The following is a 21,015-nucleotide window of genomic DNA, read 5'->3' as shown; positions in this document are numbered from 1 at the left end:
TATTTTGTTCAGATACATAACCACTGGGTGTGTATCACACTGGAGGTCACATTTTATAGTCATTCAATAATCCTCATTCAATAATCTTGTATCCTTGGCCTTTGACAAATGTTTGGGCATTGGATGGAATTCTTGGGGGTCTGGCCTAGCGACTGAAGGTGCATGACTAATGGGACATGATCCCAGGCAAGGGAGAAATCAATTGAGTTCGTGGACCTGAGAGGGGAAAAGAAGGGCCGAGCTCAGATAGGTCTGAAACCTGAGAGAGTGGCAACCTCATTGTTTAATTATATTTTTCTTATTTTACTTCTGGATAATTTCCCCCATTTGGGAGAACAATTTCGATCACCAACTCCTAATACAAGTTCCCAAGCAGCAACGGGCAAGGATAAAGGGCTGGTGGGCGTGTTCCCCGCCCAAGGCCCCTGTTGGACCGCGCAGAGGCTGGGGAAACAAACCCACACCCGGAGCAACGGGTATAAAGAACCCGGCCACAGCTCCAGGCTTCGCAGGGGGAAGCTCTCTCCTCGTCCCTCCTCATCCGTGTTAGGTGCAGTCCGGGACACCAGGAAGATGGCACCGGCTGGGGGCAAAAATGTCAAGAAGGTGAGTGTGCGGGGGACCCAAGGGTGCTCTGGGTTTAGATCGGCCAGCCCCGCACCCCAGCCTGGAGAGATCAGAAGGCCCCCAGCCCCACCCCCATCCCCAACCTGGGGAGAGCAGAGGGCCGCCCCCACCCCGAACTGCTGCTTCGGAACACCAAGGCACCTCTGAGCCCCGACCCCTGTCCTCTGACCACAGTGCCCTCTAGACCTGTGTGACCCCCCCAATTCCAGGGCACCCCTAAAACTCTGAGTCCCACACCCCAAGACCAGAGCACTCCCCCAAGATGTGGCTCCTAGACCCAGAGGTGCGACTTCTCTCCCCTCCGGCGGTGGGACTTGGGGTCGCCTGCTGGGCACCCTGGGTTCCTCTGGGTCTGCGCGCACCCCTCGGCGCCCCTAGCAAGAGAAGGCGCGAGCCTAGGCTGCGACCGTTTCGTCTTGGGGACCCCACCCCGCAAGGTTCTCGCCAGTCCTAAGGCTCTGCCATTGGTTGGATGATGGTAAGTTTTTGCAGGCAGTCTGGATTTAGAAATCACAGAACAGTGTACCGTGCAGGCCTCGAAAAGACTGTTTACGAAAAATTAAGCACAATGGCCCTAAGATATTGAGAAAGGACTGCTGAGTTTCTAAAATAAAAATGCAGTAAGATGCCCACCTTTCCCTTGGGACTAGTGTTTCCGTCCAGACTGTGGGCCTTCGGGGAGTGGGGGAGGGAAGGGGTGGGTGAATGGGTGGATGGACTGATAATAAGGTTACAGTTGGAAGCGGGATGAGAAGGACGGAGGGAGGAGGGAGTATCCTTGCCCCTTGGGTGTCAGAGCGCCCGGCCGCATGTCTGGCAGAGGCCGGGGAATGGCAGGGAAGGAGACAGGGCCGGCCAACTATACCCGTGAGGACAAATTCATTGCCAGCCATGCCTCTAGAAATGGGTTGTACCTAGATTCTAAGGGGATGACCCCGCCTCAAGAACACCTCCACATAAGGAAAAACAAAAATTAATTCAATTAAAAATTTTAAATGCCATGAAGTCAAAGATTTAAGATGTTGAGATGGCAATTGCTTATAGACTGTCACCTGTTCAATTAGGGGGAGAATTTTTGCCAATCCCTACATCTACTAAAATAATGTATGGCTGGAAAGGATGATTCCCATAGAGATTTTTAAAATATTTTTGCTTTGGCCCCATTTGCATTGCCATAAATTCTAATCCACTCCCCAAACTCACAAAATGAAACATTTTAAAGGATTACTTTAGCAAGATGGACATAAAATGAGGAGAAAAAAGTTTCTTTGGTAACCTGGTTTCCATGCCTATGTCACTGTTAAAATATGGATAATACTATGTCTACACTTCTGATTAAAATTAAAATGTTACAAAGCTAACACTTGTTCATTATAAACAACTATGAACAATACTAACAGCAGTGTCTGCTACATTTTGATGTATATTCTGCTAGTTTGTCTAAGCAAATATGTACTTTTTAAACAAAAACAGTCTGATATTAAACACATTGCTTTGCAACACCTTTTCACAAAAAATGTCTTGAGCAATTTCTCATAGCACATTCCATTTTAAAACAAAAAAAGGAACAGAAAAGTCTGAAGTTCAAGTTATTTAAAAACGCAGTAGACAAGTCCATTCTATACATGTGCATCTCCATTTCTGCCCTGCAGATAGGCTCATCAGTACCATTTTCCTAGATTCCATATATATGTATTAATAAATAATGCTTGTTTTTTCTTTCCAACTTACTTCACTCTGTATAACAGGCTCTGGGCTTCACATGTGCTTAGTCAGTCAGTTGACTCTGACCCTTTGTGAACCCCATGGATGTAGCCCTCCAGGCTGCTCTGTCCGTGGGATTCTCCAGGCAAGAATACTGGAGTGTAGCCATTCCCTTCTCCAGGGGATCTTCCCAAACCAGGGATGGAACATGGGTCTCCTGCATTGCAGGGAGATTCTTTACCATCTGAGCCACCAGGAAAGCCTAACAGGCTCTGGGTTCATCCAAACCCACGCAACACTGTAAATTATCCTCCAATTAAAAATAAATAAAAATTTATAATTAAAATGCAGTAGAATCCAAGTGTTTTTCCTGATGAAATTGTTCAATAAATTAATGGACAGCATGGTAACTGAATCACCACTAGCCACTTTGCCACCAAATATCATATTGTTAGTTATGCTGTACATCAAGATGTTGTGGCACTAAAGTCTGAACACACACACAAGAGTTCAATGAGAGTTTCTAGGTGACTGAAAAAAATATGAATTATTTCACGCAAATTAAAATTAGTAGCCAGTCATATTTCATGTATTTGATTGTTGTTCATATTTTGATACAACTATACTGATTAGCAATATATCCATTTTTCTTATTAATTGGGTCATAATGATCAAAGTTGTAGTTCTAAGATGTGACATTTAGACACATTGTAATCATGACAGGTATTTGGATTTCAAAATTGCATGTGGTGAATTCTATACTTTGTAGTTGTTATCTCACGGACTTCAACACTTGAATTTCTTCTATCTGGAAAAGCTATTCAAGAATAGAAAACACATATATGTGGAATCCAGGAAAAAGGTACAGATAAACATATTGGCAAAGCAGAAACAGAGTCACAGATGTAGAGAACAAACTTATGGTTACCAAGGAGGGAAATGTGGGGTGGGATGAACTGGGAGATTGGGGCTGATGTATGTACACTACTGTGTATAAAATAGATAATTAATGAGGACCTCTTGTTTAGCACAGGACACTCTACTCAATGATCTGTGGTGACCTAAATGGGAAAGAAATTTAGAAGAGCAGATACATGTATACATATAACTGATTCACTTTGCTGTGCAGCAGAAACTAACAGAACATTGTGAAGCAATTGTAAAATTACTTCACAATTAAAAAAGAAGAATAGATAGCACAATCCTCCTGTTTTACTGCTTTAAAGTAAAAATGTTTCTTTTCAGATGTTTCTTTTCTCTGAGCACCAGCTGTTGAGTTCACATGGGGAGGGGCAGAAGGCGATAAGGACTCAAGATGCCATTCAAATTCTTATGAATGCCTCTCACAGATTTTGTAACCCTTGTTATATCAGCATTTATTAACCATTAATGGCAATAAATGGAACACAGTAGATATGTACATTCCAGGTTATTACTTTACATGATTTTTTCAGGGCTGTCCCACTCTCCTCTCTCCCATTTAAAATCAAATCTAGATACTATTTGAGGGTAAAAGAATCAGTGAGCCCTCTAGGGGCTGACCTGGGAGACTGTGTAAATTACTCAGAGACTCTGGACTTTGTAAAATCAGAGAGAGGTTTCCCTGGTGGCTCAGTGGTAAAGAATCCACCTGCAATGCAGGAGTTTCAGAAGACACAGGTTCTATTCCTGGTCAGGAAGATGCCCTGGAGGAGGGCATGGCAACCCACTCCAGTATTCTTGCCTGGAGAATCCCATGGGCAGAAAGGCCTGGCAGGCTACAGTCCACAGGGTCACAAAGAGTCAGACACGACTGAAGCGACTTAGCATACACAAGCACACAAAATCAGAGTAACCTTTTACTTTAAAATTTATGATATTTTGAAATAAAAAAAATGATTCTACAAGAATATTACTAATTCACAAATCGCTTTAAAAATATTAAGTTCAAAGTTGCTGTTCTAACACCAGGGTAATGATTGCATGTACAGTAAATGGAATAGGTATGCAAGTTGGACTAGAAATCAGTTTACAAATATTTTATTTACTGGTCTCTTCCCAGTTCTCTCACTTGCAGAGAGCAGGCCATGCATACTTACAACTTTCCGGACAGCATAATGCAGCTGCTGTTATGGAAACTGAATTTTAGCACCAAAGACATGGCCAATTGATTTGGCCATCTTTGTGGTGGTATATTCTGCCTTCTGTTCTCACCAAATATATTTTGACTTTTCAGTCTCAAAATGCCTTCGTAGCATCATATGCCACTTCAGCTTCTTTATAAAATATAATCCTCTCTTTTGTTTATTGATAGAAAAAGGAGAAAGACTTTAACAGTCACCATTTTAAGAATGTGTGCTTAAGTATTCATTTGATGCTTTACAACAAAACCTTTTCATTTAATCTTTCTGAAGATATTTATTCAAACATAACATCTCCCACAGTATCCTTCAAATACTATCTAGTGTGTTCTGAAAAGCCCCCATCCCTGGCACATACACATGGAAACACAAGCTTGCATTATACGAGCATTCTGATGGTTTGCCTTATAGTCACAAATTTCTGAATAAAATATATATGTATTTTCTGAGAATTTTAAAGAAATCATACTTCTCAACAATATTTTCTGAGAATTTAAAAGAAATCATACTTTTAAACAATATGGGAGCAAAAGTTCTGTTGTAGAAATGAGTAGAAAATTGTATTTAACATTCAAATATTTCATTTATCCATTTTCTCCCTCCCCCGCCCCATAACTTTAGGGCATCCTAGAACGGCTAAACTCTGGAGAGGTCATCATCGGAGATGGAGGGTTTGTCTTTGCGCTGGAGAAGAGGGGCTACGTGAAGGCAGGGCCCTGGACCCCAGAAGCTGCTGTGGAACACCCAGAAGCAGGTTGGTGCACAGCTCTATTTTAAGCTCTCGTAAAAGACCACTGTGCTGACCCATGCCTAGGAGCATGCCATCAAGCAGATGCCTCCATGCTATGGTTTCCAAGTATTTATTACTGCCTGCCGGGCACTGTGCCGGTGTATAAATATAGATCCACCTGCTGGGTAAATACCAATGGCCCCTCCTTATTTCTGTCACCTGTGTCTACCTCTTGCTCCCTGCTCCCTGCTCTAGATGAGTCTAGCACCTGGCTCTCTTCCTCCTCCTCTGCCCCTACCTACCTCCTCCAACACTCTAGATGACTCCAACATCCATACATGTGATTCATCCAGCACTCTTCCTATTAGTACCCTGACTTGCTCTCCAACAAACGTTCTTCCTTCCCTACCTCAGCAACCCACTCCTAGGCCTTGCCATCAATAGCTGTCCACCTCTGAAATCTCAAGGACAAGTACTGCATTCTCTGACCACGCCCCCTCCTATCTTTTCTGCTCATTCTTTCTAGTACTCCTGTTCTTCAGTCTCATCACATCTGTCCTTCAGTGAGTTTTAGCCATTCTTCCCCATAAGTCCACCTTCCCTCCTTAACCCACTTTAAGTTCCATGATACAGCATCAGTCACCGTCTTGCAGATAAGCCCTCTTCCATTATATATTTGCCAACTAGTTAAATTCATTGTATACTAGCTCCACCCTATTTAAATTCAACCATCTACCTATGCTGCATCTGTATCCACAAACCTTATTCTCACTTTATCTTCTTGATTACAAATCTTTTTGGCTAGGAAGGGAGGTAGGATGCAGCCTGAAAGGAATAAATGTTGTCTTCAGGGCCTCTGTATCATCCTTAAGCAATAGAGAAGGATTAATCTTTAAAAGGGGAGGAAATGGGCCACTTCTACAGGCCCAGAGAGTTCAGGGGGATGTGGGGCTCTCAAGGTTGATGGGTTAATCCAATTATGTCTTTATTCCAGGTCTCAAGTCCCATTTCTTCCTAATCAGATCTTAACTTTTGGCAATAGAATACTTTTCTGGTTGAGAACTCTCAATGGGTGGGTGTTCTAGCTGGCCAGAAAGAGATCTGACTCCAGAACAATGTTTGAAGAGTAATTTCCTGTGGCTGGTTGTGGCTTCAGCTCTTGCCGGTCAGACCAGTCAGGAAACACATTATGAAGCAGATTTGTGCTCAAGAGTTCTACTAGGAAGTATTTTCAAGAAACAGTACCTCTAAGGGAGCAAGGGAAGCAGGACTGAGCAGCAGAAAGAGCTCAACTGTGATGAGTTGCAACAGAGGTCCCAGCCAACCCCTCAGGGGGCTTCAGAGTTGGACAGGCCCCTCAGAGTTGCCCCAGATGGAGGCAAGGGGGCTAGTTTGTGCTCTTCCCCTGTGAATAGACCAAGCCCTACATACAACCTTGATCTCCCCTCCCGCTTTGGGCTAAGGCACTTCCTAAGGAGGGTCAGTTATAAGTCAACAGCAATCAACACTTGGAAAGAATCTGAATCTTTCAGAGGAAGCCAGAGTTCTTGTGAATATTATATAAGATAATAAACAGTTGGTTTTTTATGGTAAAGGAGAGCATGTTTCCGTGAATTCAGAAATGAAGGATGTAAACTAATGAAGAACATAATCGGAGACAGTACAGCTTTCAGATCCAGTACAGACTCTGCTGCTGCTGCTACTGCTAAGTCACTTCAGTCATGTCCGACTCTGTGTGACCCCATAGACGGGAGCCCACCAGGCTCCCCTGTCCCTGGGATTCTCCAGGCAAGAACACTGGAGTGGATTGCCATTTCCTTCTCCAATGCAGCCCACCAGGCTCCTCCATCCATGGGATTTTCCAGGCAAGAGTACTAGAGTAGGGTACCATTGCCTTCTCCAGTACAGACTCTAGACCCAGACTAACTAGATCAAATCCTGACACAACCACTAGGTTGTATGGCCTCGGGGAAATTACACAGCTTCCCTGTGTATAAACTGAGATAATATTGACATCTTCCTCATGAATTTGTTATGAGGATTAAATAAATTATATGTACAGTATTTAAAATAGTGTCTGTGCATGTTAAACATGACAAGTATTAACTACTGTTATTATTCACTTGACTGAGTTCTTATCTTGTTAATATTTTTGGCTGTATTAATGTATTTCTTGGAGATGGTTGTGTGGTATCACTGACTCAATGGACATGAGTTTGAGGAAACTCTGGGAGAGTGTGAAGGACAGGCTTGCTGCAGTCAGTCTGTGGGGTTGTAAAGAGTCAGACACGACTCAGCAGTTGAACAGTCTGTTTCTTGGTTGTATTCATCTATTTCTGCTAGAGAAGTACAGAAATGTGTTCAGTTCACACAGTCCCTAAAAAGTATCAAAAGTAAAAGAGCTATAGTCACACTGTGAAACCTAGCAAATGTACACAACTTTTATATGTCCAAATAAAAGTAGAAATAATACTGTGTGCTCTACTATTAAAAAAAAAAAAAGTGAAATGAGGAGGCTTGGGAAGCTAAACCAATGCTGCTGCTGCTGCTGCTGCTAAGTCACTTCAGTCGTGTCCAACTCTGTGCGACCCCATAGACGGCAGCCCACCAGGCTCCCCCGTCCCTGGGATTCTCCAGGCAAGAGTACTGGAGTGGGGTGCCATTGCCTCCTCCGAAACCAACAGTAGATCTCAAATTTTAGATTCACCAGTGGAGTTTGTTAAAAATTATAAATTCCTAGCCCCCATTTATAGAAATTTCATCAGGTTTTGAGGGGGTCCAGGAACCTGCATATTTATAATACCTGACCCCAAATAATGGCAAGGTGAACCCCACTTTCAGAAGCACTGCATTAAAGGGATGTAAGAAACACAGTGGAGTAATTAAGACCTCAGACAGAGGATTTCTAATATATCCATGTTTTGTTTCTTAAGGTTTGAGTGTTGGGGTAAACTCAGAATGAAATATTTCTTTGCCCAAACTCTGCCTTGAAAACAAAATAAGACTCTTGTTTAAACTGCAAGTTTCAATTTTGTGAGTCACATTTTCTTTTTTAAAGTTACACATTAGAGGAGCTCAAGAGAAATTGCTCTGATTTCCTTTGATTTTATTAATGCAGCAACAGCACGTTTGATCTCTTGGCCATTTGTGTCTTGAATATTTTAAGCTTATTTAAATGTATTGAGCATTTGCTCTACTTTTTCTTCTGGGAGCTGCCTGCTTTTTCAAGAATTAATGAAAACTCCATAGTTCTGAGTTATTAGATTTAATCCTTTCTGCTCCAGATTGACATCCCATATATTCAAGTCTGCCAGCACCTAGATCAAACTCTGTCAACCCCAGTGCAACTCCAGGATGCATCAGAAAAGACAAATCTCCTGCTTGTAAATGCATCCTCATAGAAACATTTCATAGGACCTCAGATGTATTTAACTTGTTCAAGGAGGGGAGGGGTGAAAGGTGTTTAAAACCAGGTGGCGCTAGTGGTAAAGAACCCACCTGCCAGTGCAGAAGACATGAGAGACATGGGTTTGATCCCTGGGTTGGGAAGATCCCCTGGAAGGAGGGCATGGCAACCCACTCCAGTATTCTTGCCTGGAGAAGCCCACAGGGCAGAGGTGCCTGGAAGGCTACAGTCCACGGGGTTGCAAAGAATCAGACACAACTGAGGCGACTTAGCACGCATGCACACTCATGCTCTAAATGAGAGAATGGTCTGTGTCCTGCTGGTTTATGCAAACGAGTTTATTTTCTGCAGGCGCTTTTCTAATTTTGACTGGGTGATGGCTGGAATTCTTATAGATTCTGATAAGTTTCCCTGCAAACTGAATGACACCCAAAACATTTTTGTAAGATTGGTGCCTGGGCTTGACTTTTGGTGGCTGTAAGCAGTGAGGAAAGGAAAGTTATGCTACAGATCTACCATCTCTTATCCAAGCCCGTGTGGGGCCAAATGCCAGAATTTGAGGGAATTTTAGATAGTTAATACGTTACATATGCTATATATTGTGTAACACTCTCTTTAGGGTCTAACGTGCTCCCCCAACCCGCATCAAACACATTAATACTCTTTTTGCATCAATATATATGACTGCTGCTGCTGCTGCTGCTAAGTCGCTTCAGTCGTGTCTGACTCTGTGCGACCCCATAGACGGCAGCCCACCAGGCTCCCCCCTCCCTGGGATTCTCCAGGCAAGAACACTGGAGTGGTTGCCATTTCCTTCTCCAATGCATGAAAGTGAAAAGTGAAAGTGAAGTCACTCAGTCGTGTCCGACTCTTAGCGACCCCATGGACTGCAGCCTACCAGGCTCCTCCGTCCATGGGATTTTCCAGGCAAGAGTAGTGGAGTGGGGAGCCGTTGCCTTCTCCATATATATGACTACTCACTCTAAATGGGATACAATTATAAATATCCTCACATTAGTTCAAGTCACTTTGCTCCCAAGTGATTTTGCTACAAATTTATTATCCCAGTGAAGAAATATTGCAAAATTTTTTTGACTTTTTAGAGTTAGCTGTGGAATTCCAAGGAATCACCTTTCTCAAGAAAATTTACTAGGTAAAAGCAATGTTCTATACGTATGTACCTGGATCATGTACATATATGATCATATATATATGCATATACATGTATGCCGCTGCTGCTGAGGCGCTTCAGTCGTGTCCGACTCTGTGCGACCCCGTAGACGGCAGCCCACCAGGCTCCTCCATCCATGCGATTCTCCAGGGAAGAGTGCTGGAGTGGGGTGCCGTTGCCTTCTCTGATATACATGTATACACAAATATATACTTCTATAATATTGTATATTACATTGTATGTCAAGTATAATACATACTTTGTAATATTTAGCTTCTATGATGCTAAAATGAGACTAGTATAATGGAGCGTTTAAAGCTATAAAATGAATATAATTAGTATAGGTTGTATCATTATTGTAGGAACCAGTCACATCCTATATTACTGGTTACAGGATAAAGACTCAAGAGTTTTATCCTGAGAGGATAAAACAGAAACAGAAAATAGAGGAAACAGAAAATAGATGTTGAGTGGATATCCAGAAATCACCAGAGTAATTCTCCTACTGAAGTTTATGCCAAAAGTTGTGGTTCTTGCACTCAGTGGAATTAGCATTGTATTTGGAAATGAATTTGGGTCTGGAAGGGTTTGAGGAATCTGAATATTTAATTGTTCCCAGGTGAACCTAGTAAGATCACACTTGGAGAAGCTCTCCATTTTTAAGAAGCATGAAGGAATAATCAAATCAATTAAAAGTGAAAGTTGTCTTCACCTTTCTGAATCACTGCCCTCTGGAAAAATCTGAGAAAACTTATAGGCCCTCTGAGAACCATAAAATGTTTGTACATGCAAACAATTTGCACACTACTCCAGGGTTTTTGTTTTGTGTTGTACAGTCTCTGGAAATCTATCAAAGGACCAGCTGGGTGGACTTGTTCTTCATAAGAAATTCTGTCACAGAGAACAGGAGCCAAGTCTGTAGTCCCTTCTCCCCTACTCCAGCCACACCACTGTGTTTTTCTGATTACTCTATGTAAGGGTTTTCAGTTGGTTCTGTTACAAATTAAAACAACTTTGAAACTCCCTAATTTATGAATGTTTTCAAGTTCCCACTGAGAACTAAAGTTCCCACGATTTTAAAAGCAAAGATTTGGCTTCAAACTTAGGAATCCATTTTCTGAAATACACTACAGGTCTTTTTTTTTTTTTTTTTGCCTCACCTTTAAGTCCAGTTATAAACAAACACAAACAGAAATGCTTCCTATGTTCTTGGCACTCTACTAGGCATCTAGGCTGCAAAGCCGCCAGACTAATCTCCAGTCTTAGTCCCTGCAGGACTAAGAACACCAGTGTCCTGGTAATTTTTTAGACGCTAATGTGGTTGCTCCCAAACCTGTGCATTTTATAGGCCTCTGAAATTTAGAAATGAATTTTAGTGTCCAAAATACAACTGCTGATTTCTTACTCTGCCCAGTCATTTCTCTTGACAAAAACAAAACACCAAGTCTCACTATTATTTTATAAAAGGAACATTCTTCTGCTGTCTTGGAATGGTGATGCTCAACAAAACTGAAAGTAAGAATCAGTTGGGAAACCTTTCCAAAAAATTGCCTGTGCCCTACCCTGAACCAATTAAATTAGAATATACATGGATTTGACCCTAACATTCATAATTTTTTAAAAGTTTGCAGGGCTATGTAATGGGCAACCAGAGTCTAAGACCACTATTTTAGAGCAAAGGATAATGGATAACTCTTAAAATTGCATACATTTGATTAAATAGAAAACAAAAACATCCCACTATATTTCCTGCAGCCATGAAAGCTTTGCCACATGGTATTCATCTGTGGACCTAGCTTGGTAACCTTGCTCCAACTCTGCTATCAGAATTATTTCTCAAAAACACTGAGCTAATCATATTAATCAATTGCTTTAAAACCGTTGATGTTTCCCCAGTATCTATGGTCTGGAGCCTAGAGTCCCTGGGACGATGTGCAAGGCCATTTGCACTCTGTCTGGCAGCCCACCTCTCCAAGTCTGTCTCCCATCACTTCTCCAGCATATCCTCAGCCCCGGCCATTCAGGCTGCTTGTCATTCCCCGAAAGGCCAAGACTGTTCCTGCCTTCTTGTCTTTGCTTGGGCTGTTCCCTCTCTAGGGAATGCCCTTCCCCATGTTCTTTGCCTAGCACAATCGCTGAGATGATTCCTCCTCTGTGGGACCTCCCTCTTCCCTTCACCCCACACTGCTGGCAGAGATAATCTATTGCTCCTAGCAAGAGACTCCATATCGACCTCTCATTAGCCCCCAGGATGAGCAAATGCCAGGCAACCAGGAATTTAAGCACATATTTTCATTGTTTATCTAAGAGCCTTCTGAAAGCATCACAGGCTGATAAACTGATAGCAAAGAATGTCTTTCAATCTCCCAGTTCGCCAACTTCATCGAGAGTTCCTCAGAGCTGGCTCGAATGTCATGCAGACCTTCACCTTCTATGCCAGTGAAGACAAGCTGGAGAACAGGGGGAACTATGTTGCAGAGAAAATATCCGTGAGTATCACCATACTGTGTCTCAGGCACGTGCATCATCAACAAAGCTCCCAGAGGAAAAAAATGTTAAGCCTTGTTAGAGTTTCGTTTTGTTTTAAACAAAACAGAAATGATGTGTGTGTGAATAATATTCTTAGGTCTTAGCTAGAGTCCCCCAGATTAACAGAAAGGCATTTAATGAAGCAGATAAAAGAACTGTTTAACTATTAATAATTTTCCAAGTCTTTTGACTAAGTTTTTGAGTGAGTATCCTTACAAACTCTTAGATCTTTACAGTTTTTTAATGTGACAGTATAGGAGAAAGGTCATATGTGGCAGGAATCAGTGACTCTAGAATATTCCTAGTTGAGCTACAATTAACTGTGTGATGTTGGGCAAACCATTTACCTATCCCATCATATCAATAACTTCATCTCTAAAATGAAAAAGGAATTCTAAAATCCATGCATCTGTGTGATATTTTGAGGACGAGAGTCAGTTTTTAGGGTCTAAATACTTCATAAAGACCTTACTTGTGATACATTTATCTGTCAATTGAGAAAGTATATAATGACAAAAAGTCATGAATTCTGTAGTTATTTTAATCGAGTTTATTCTTATTAATCAAAAAAGCAAATCATCATCACCACCACTATTTGCTAGGTATTCTTCTAACTGCAGTTTAAGCATTGGAAGATATCAGATCCTTTTATTTATTTACTTATTTTGGTCACACGTTGTGGCATGTGGGATTTTAGTTCTTGATCAGGGATTGAACTCAGGCCTCCTGCAGTGGAAGTGCAGAGTCAACCACGAGGCCACCAGAGAAGTCCCAGAAGATACCAGATCCTTTTACGGAAAGACTTTTACCCTCTCACAGATCTTTGGTATAAATGTAATATTCTCTAAATACCATCGTAAGATTTATTTTTTTATCACTGTTATTGGCAGTGTTGTTACTACAAATTGTTCAACTCTGTAAAGCACTGAACTACTCCATCACTGTCATTTTCTGAAATCAAATCACTGTTGTAACATACAACTGAGATGTAGACATTTGAATAACAATTTTGCTTCAATTTCACATGAAAATGTAATCATACTGTATATTCACCCTTTTTAGGGGCAGAAAGTCAATGAAGCCGCTTGTGACATTGCCCGGCAAGTGGCTGATGAAGGAGATGCTTTGGTAGCAGGGGGTGTGAGCCAGACACCTTCGTACCTTAGCTGCAAGAGTGAAACTGAAGTCAAAAAAGTCTTTCAGCAACAGTTAGAGGTCTTCGTAAAGAAGAACGTGGACTTCTTGATCGCAGAGGTAAATAGATACTATCAAAGATGAGATGAGTACACTTCATACATTTTATCTGCCTTTACTCTCATGAGGACCATTTGGGGTTAGGTACCAGTCATGACTAGTCCAGTAATACTTATTTTCGAAAACTTCTTCCAGTTTAGGGCTTCAACTAAATGTGATTCAGTTGATGTAATATAGCATTCTTCAAACCTTTGGACTGCAATTCACAGAAATCACCATTCTATTCTGTTTTTAAAATGCTGCTGCTGCTGCATCGCTTCAGTCGTGTCCGACTCTGTGCGACCCCATAGATGGCAGCCCACCAGGCTTCCCGTCCTGGGGATTCTCCATACAAGAACACTGGAGTGTGTTGCCATTTCCTTCTCCAATGCATGAAAGTGAAAAGTGAAAGTGAAGTCGCTCAGTCGTGTCCGACTCTTAGCGATCCCATGGACTTCAGCCTACCAGGCTCCTCCGTCCATGGGATTTTCTAGGCAAAAGTACTGGAGTGGGGTGCCATTGCCTTGCTAATGAATCACAACTCAAGAGTTTAAGAAACAGTCATCTGGGGATAATTAGGTTAATATGCAATAGGATAAGTTTTCAAATTATTTGGGGAAAAACAAAATTAAAAGTACTTTGACTTTAACTTATTTCAGTATTTTGAACATGTTGAAGAGGCTGTATGGGCAGTTGAAGCCTTGAAAACATCAGGGAAACCAGTGGCGGCAACTATGTGCATCGGCCCAGAGGGAGACTTGCACAGCGTGACCCCTGGCGAGTGTGCAGTGTGCCTGGTTAAAGCAGGTGATGATAGATTTTGATTGGTTTGCAACTAGTGTGTCTTTTAAATGACATACAAACACAGGTCCATCTATGAATCACTATATACTATTTTTGTTACAGGAAAATCATTCATTTACTTTAAGAATGCTGATACATTATTGCATCTCAAAGAGAAAAAGTGTAAACAAAACAAAACAAAACGGTACACCCATCAGCCTTTTGAAAGGGGCAACTAGATCTACACTGAAGGTTTAATATCTAGAAGTGAGAAGAATTTTGGTAAATCATAGAGAGTATTAGGACAAATTATGTTTTACTTAAAATTTATCTCAAGTTGAGGCTTTAGATATTAATATCTTTCAAGATGGTTGCCCTCTTTGCCAAAGTTTTTCCATTTTCCATAAATTACTGGTATGCTTAACTTTTTGTAATTGGTATCATAAAATTTAAAATCCTTTGATATGAAATACTGAGTATTCAATTTATCTTTTTATATAATTTCCATTCCTAATATTGGGTTTCATTTCAGTTAGGGAAAATTCACAGACTGTTTTCAAAGCTGCCTCATTTTAAACCTGAGGAATAGCACAGTGTCTATGGAAAAGTCCTACTCACTCAGTGAAGTAGAGATTTTTATTGGCTAGTCTTATCTAGCCAATCAAAATTTAATTTAATTTCTCATCTTTATCCAACTCTTGCTATGTCATGAAAGTTATTTCATATTTGTCACTAATAATTACAATTATTTAGGTTTAGGATGACATTGTAGAATCCGAATTTCTGATTATAAATACAAAAAATGAGGAGAGCGCATCCCTGGTGGTCTGGTGGTTAAGAATCCACCTCGAAATGCAAGGGGCACCAGTTAGATCCTGTCCTGGGAAGGTCCCACATGCGGCAGAGCAGCTAAGCCCATGATCCGTAACTACAGAGCCTGCACTGGGCCCATGTGCTGCGACTACTGAAGCCCGTGCACCTGGGGCCTGTGCTTTGCAACAAGCAATGAGAAAGTCTTACTTGCTCAGTCATGTCCAACTCATTGAGACCCCATGGACTGCAGCCCTCCAGGCCCCTCTGTCCGTGAGATTCTCCAGGCAAGAATACTGGAGTGGGTTGCCATTCCGTCTTCAGGGCACCTTTCCAACCCAGGGTTGGAACCTGCATTGTAGGCAGATTCTTTACTGTCTGAGCCACCCCTGAAATGAGAAGCTGGCAACAAAGAGTAGCCCCTCCTTGCCACAACTGGAGAAAGCCAGCATGCAGCAATGAAGACCCAGTACAGCCAAAAATTAAAAAAATTTTTTAATGGGGGGAGAAGCCAAGTTAACATGTTTCAAAAAGATCAGAGGAGGCCCTCATCCTTCCAGTTGTTAGCTGGCAGGGATTCTTGGCCTGTGTCTCATCCTTTCCTCACCTGACTTCAGAGTAAGTGGCCACAGTGCTTGCCGTCACTGTGCCCTGTTTATATTCTTTATAGAACTTACCCGATATCTCATTTGTTTATGTCTTAAACGTCTGGGTCTCTCACTAGACTGTAAAATCCGAGAGGGCAGAGACTATGTCTGCTTGACTCAGCACTGAGTACCCTGTGCCCAGCATACCACCCAAGCACATATAGGCTCCAAGTATCCATCTCACAATTGAGTCCATCTTCCAGTGTCGTTAGTCCAGCCTCGATGTGTCCTTACATAGTCACTCCTACCCCAAGTGATCACTTCCTCCCAGCAGCTTTAACACTTTCTATTTATAAAAAGACATATTCTAACCTGTGAGAGTCTTAATAGGGTTCTGGAGTTACACAGAGGTAGAAAATTCAGTTTTAAACCAAGCGAAGCAGTCTCTTGACTGCAGACCTTCTCAGTCCTTTGACATGTTCATATATATTTGCAGTCTCCATGAAGGGGCTACAGTAAATATATATATATATATATATAGACTACTCCTAATGTAATTGTTCATAGAATCTTATTTTCATTGAGCAAACCTTTGGAAACCCTGTGCTAAATTATAAAATCTTTTGTGTCCTATATTTCTCCATAACCCTTTACAAGGACCTTTGTGCCTAAATGACATCCAACAAATAGCCGACATATGATTAATTCATTAGTGTAATGAAGTCAAGAAAAGAAAGAGAAACTCTGACTACAGAATATTCAAAAAAGAAAGTGGTCAGGATCCAAGTGACCCTGTTCAGTAAGCTGTTGAATATACCAGCCTGGAATCCAATGGAAAGGTCAGGGTTAGAGAGAAAGCAGCTTGGGAGAGTTGTGTATGTAGATGGGATTGAGAGCTTAGGGTAGAAAAGGAAGTGTAGATGCAGAAGAGAAGATAGCCCAATGGAATCCTGTGACAAAGCAGGATTGAAAGGTTCAGCCTTGAGGAGGGGTTAGCACATAGCACTCTAAAAAAAGCAGCCAGGGAGGTAGGATCAATACTCGGAAAACAAGGGAAGTTCTCAGAAGTGAAGAGAAGGGGAGTATTGAGGGAGTTGAAGGGAGAGTGCCACTTGGATAAAAGTGGCTGAGACGTTGAATCAGCTGAGGACAGAGAAGGGACTACTGGATTTGGCAAGATTGAGGTCATTGGTGCCCTTAACAAAAACTGATTCAGAGGAATGATGGGTAATGAGGCCTGACTGGAACAAGAATGAAGAGCAAACTGCAGGCCTAGGCCTGTAAGGACTACTAAGATGCCTGCTACTGAACACTGGAGATATAGCGTGTAGCATCAGCTCTGCTGCTCTGGGAATCTAGATGTTGGTGTCACTCTCATTATAGCCAGAAAGATTCTTTCCTTTCCTTGTTCTTGATAACTCTGTATCCAAGATGCAAAATCCTAGGCTGTGAGTTCATCAAAAAAAAAAAAGTCCTTTTTGGATGTGGAAACAAACCAAGTGTCCAACTAATGAATAAACAAAATGCAGTGTGTGTGTGTGTGTGTGTGTGTGTGTGTATCCAATGGAATATTACTTAGCCATAAAAATGAATGAAATTCTGACACATGCTTCAACAAGGATGAACCTTGAAAACACTGTATTAAGTGAAATAAGCCTGTTACAAAAGGACACATACTGTATTTCATTTACATGAAAGTTTCAGAAAAACCTTTTCCTAAATTACATTCTGCTGTTATGCCCAAGAAACTCAATAATGCTTTAAATTGGCCTGGTGAAAGGGAACATTGATTTATTCCTCAGATGAGTGGTATGGTCACCACAGGTGCCACTGGGCAGCTGGGAGTAGTGAAAAATTATTGTGCTTTGCAATGTAATGTCAAAGATTGAAAAACATGACTATTAAAATTTGATGGTATGTGGAGGGAGGTGGGAGGGGGGTTCAGGATGGGAAACACATGTACACCCATGGTGGATTCATGTTGATATATGGCAAAACCAATACAATATTGTAAAGTAATTAGCCTCCAATTAAAATAAATTTACATTAGAAAATAAATAAAAAAATAAAAATGGTTAACATAAAAAAAAATGTAAAAAAAGAAAAAGGAAAAAAACCTCTAATAATGTTTGTTTCTTTTCCAAAAAAGATGGACCGCCAAGTGTTCATAAATGACACTTCAATTGTATCAGACTCTTCAGAGCACTTTTCAGAGAAAGCACTTGCTGCCTGTTAGTCATTCTTGCCCAAGGGTAAGATAAGTTTGCAGGGGCCAAATGCTATCCTTCTAATTCACCATTCCAAATTAAAGCTCCCCGACTCAGAGTTGACCTCCTGGTATCTGGTGAATCTCTAAAGCTAAACTGTTCTTCCCCTTGCAGGAGCTTCCATCGTGGGGGTAAACTGCCATTTTGACCCCACAATTAGCTTACAGACAGTGAAGCTCATGAAAGAAGGCTTGGAGGCTGCCGGACTGAAAGCCCACCTCATGAGCCAGCCCTTGGCCTACCACACTCCCGACTGCGGCAAGCAGGGGTTTATTGACCTGCCAGAATTCCCCTTTGGTAAGAAAGCCATTTTATAAATCATCTCAGGGTCTTCATGTTAGACAAATTCCAAATAAACCTCTGGCCATAGAGCGTTATCATGGTAAAATGATGGCAGCATATCTCCTCATCTCTTGGCCCTACTTCTTTCCCTGCAGCCCCAAAACTTTTAAATTAGACATTAGGAAACACAGGACCAGCAAGCAAAAAGACCTCTGATTTAAAGGTAAAATCAAAGGTGAGTCAACACCTGGGTAGACAACCAATTCATCACACGTGGAGTTTGGTAAGAAGAATGCCCTCCTGAGCGGGATCAGTGAAGACTCTGCTTCTGGTTCTAGCTCTGTTGCTTAGTGGCAGAACCTTAGCAAAGGTCCTTAGTTCACCCAGATCTGGATTTTCTCATCAGATAAATAAGGTTAGGCCAAGTTATCACCAGTATGCTTTTCTCTTATTTTGAATGCTGCTTGAATACTCTAGCTATATCTGAGTTGGGGGCGAGGGCAGAGGGAAGGTGCCATCACTGGGTTACTGTGTAACAGATTTGAATGAACAGACCAAAGCAGATGATGTGGGGTGAACCCTTGCAGTCTGAGAAGAGGGATAAAGCTTGTGTGGGAAGTGGGCGTGACTCTACCTGGAGAATCAAGCCAGAGGTGAGCCTGGCCTGGCCAGCCTACTATTTCATTCTAGGGTCCTTATCTCATATTCTAGAGGGACTCTAAAATCATCAGTCTAGAAGAACCACAGAAGAAGAATAGCGAGGCATTTGTGGTTTTATTGGTGTAGAAGAGATTATTGCAAAATTTAGTGGCTTTAAACAGCAAATATTTTTTATATCCCATAGTAGCTGAGGGTCATGAATTTGGGAGAGCTTAACTCGGAGTCTCTTAATAGGCTGCACTCCAGACTCTTGCAAGGGTTATAGTCACCTGAAGGCCTGATGGGAGCTCTTTCAAGCTCTCTTAGTTAGCTGTTGGGAGTCAGGGTCAGTTTTTTGCTATCTGTTGCCTGGAGCCCTCAGTTTCTTGGCTCATGGGCTTTTCCACTGTGATACTTGAGCATCTCACAGTGTGGCCGCTGGCTTCCCCTGGGATGAGTGATCCAGGAGAGAACAAGGCAGAAACCCTAATGTCTCTAATGATCTAGCCTCAGAAGTCACAAGCCATCCCTTCCACCATACTTTATTGGTCTCACAGACCAACCTGATGTAATGCAGGAAGGGTCACCAAGGGTGAGACCATCAGAGGGCAGAGATCATTGGGAACCATCATGAAGTCCCGCTGTCACAGCTGTTTAAACTGGGCATGTCAATGCAAGGTAGCTAATAATTTTTAAAAGTTAGGAACTGAATATTTCTTTTCAGAAATATAAGATCTTATCTAATTCATTTACTGAAAATAACATTTATTATAGCTATTTATTTTGAATATTTTTACTGAAAGAGAGCATCATTTATTACAGGACTGGAACCCAGAGTTGCAACCAGATGGGATATTCAAAAGTATGCCAGAGAGGCCTACAACCTGGGGGTCAGGTACATAGGTGGGTGCTGTGGATTTGAACCCTACCACATCAGGGCAATTGCAGAGGAGCTGGCTCCGGAGAGGGGATTTTTGCCACTGGCTTCAGAAAAACATGGCAGCTGGGGAAGTGGTTTGGATATGCACACCAAACCCTGGATTAGAGCCAGGTAAGAACCTTAAACTGTATTTGCCAAACCAAACTCACACAAATTATGAATACATCCAAGTGAGGTCATTACAAAAAGTACTGCCAATTTGCAGTGTAATGACAAAGAATCATTTAGCCTCTTCGAATTCTGTCACAGAAATATTTATAACTTTAGCTTTATGGAGTGATTTCTGGAGAAAGCTTTAAGAATATAGAATATAAATAATGTAAGTTGCAACAAAATGTGATATCACACTCTTGGAAAGCACCATCTATGTGGTGGACACTAACAGTGAATCTGTTGTTAGGATTCAAGTACAAATATTAATTGCTTATTCTGTGCCAAGCACAATCCTTGGAGCTGGGAAGACAGTGGTGAATGAGATTAAAAAGGTCTTTGCTCTCAGAGCTTACATTCCATGGGGGATGAGGAACAATAAACAAATAGATTTTCACATCAGGCAATGTGCAGGGTACTAGGAATATAGAAATGAAAGGCTGTAATCCCTGGCTTAGAGCCTCTCACAGTCTACTGGGGGGAAATGGAGAAGAAAGCTGATGTATTATGCTGTAGTTATCTACTTAAGTAGAGGCATGGATGAAGAAGGCATTGGCACCCTACTCCAGTACTCTTGCCTGGAAAATCCAATGGACCAAGGAGCCTGGTAGGCTGCAGTCCATGGGGTCGCTAAGAGTCAGACACGACTGAGCAACTTCACTCTCATTTTTCACTTTCATGCATTGGAGAAGGAAATGGCAACCCACTCCAGTGTTCTTGCCTGGAGAATCCCAGGGACAGGGGAGCCTGGTGGGCTGCCATCTGTGGGGTCGCACAGAGTCGACACGACTGAAGCGACTTAGCAGCAGCAGAGGCATGAATAAAAAAGTAACAATGAAGAGAAGAGAATAACTGTCTCTACCTAATAGATGATGTAGCAGAAGGGACTTTGGGGCTAGATTTTAAAGAGCTAGGTAGATTTCCACAGAAGAAGGAAGTGGGTAGAAACTGCCCCCCAAGCAGAGGCAGCAGTTTCACTCTATTTGTTTGTTTTTTTTTTTTTTTAATTAAAAAAAAAATTATACATGTGTTCCCCA

General features: G+C 41.8%; 1 protein-coding gene across 1 annotated transcript in view; it reads left to right on the top strand.

The window, feature by feature from the left end:
- Positions 1-227: 227 nt before the first annotated feature.
- Positions 228-21,015, top strand: part of BHMT (betaine--homocysteine S-methyltransferase) — a 29,404-nt gene continuing 8,616 nt past the window's right edge. The window contains exons 1-7 of the mRNA XM_010834595.1: positions 228-606; positions 5,073-5,205; positions 12,129-12,247; positions 13,350-13,541; positions 14,180-14,327; positions 18,082-18,264; positions 19,711-19,939. Of these exons, the coding sequence (XP_010832897.1) occupies positions 574-606; positions 5,073-5,205; positions 12,129-12,247; positions 13,350-13,541; positions 14,180-14,327; positions 18,082-18,264; positions 19,711-19,939 (1,037 nt within the window). The 5' untranslated portion in view covers positions 228-573. The remainder of the gene's footprint in view (positions 607-5,072; positions 5,206-12,128; positions 12,248-13,349; positions 13,542-14,179; positions 14,328-18,081; positions 18,265-19,710; positions 19,940-21,015) is intronic.

The sequence above is a fragment of the Bison bison genome, unplaced genomic scaffold (genome assembly GCF_000754665.1).
Source record: "Bison bison bison isolate TAMUID 2011002044 unplaced genomic scaffold, Bison_UMD1.0 scf7180017864034, whole genome shotgun sequence".
NCBI lineage: Eukaryota > Metazoa > Chordata > Mammalia > Artiodactyla > Bovidae > Bison > Bison bison.
Note: the sequence above shows the minus strand (reverse complement) of the source record. Positions and strands in the feature narration are given on the sequence as shown.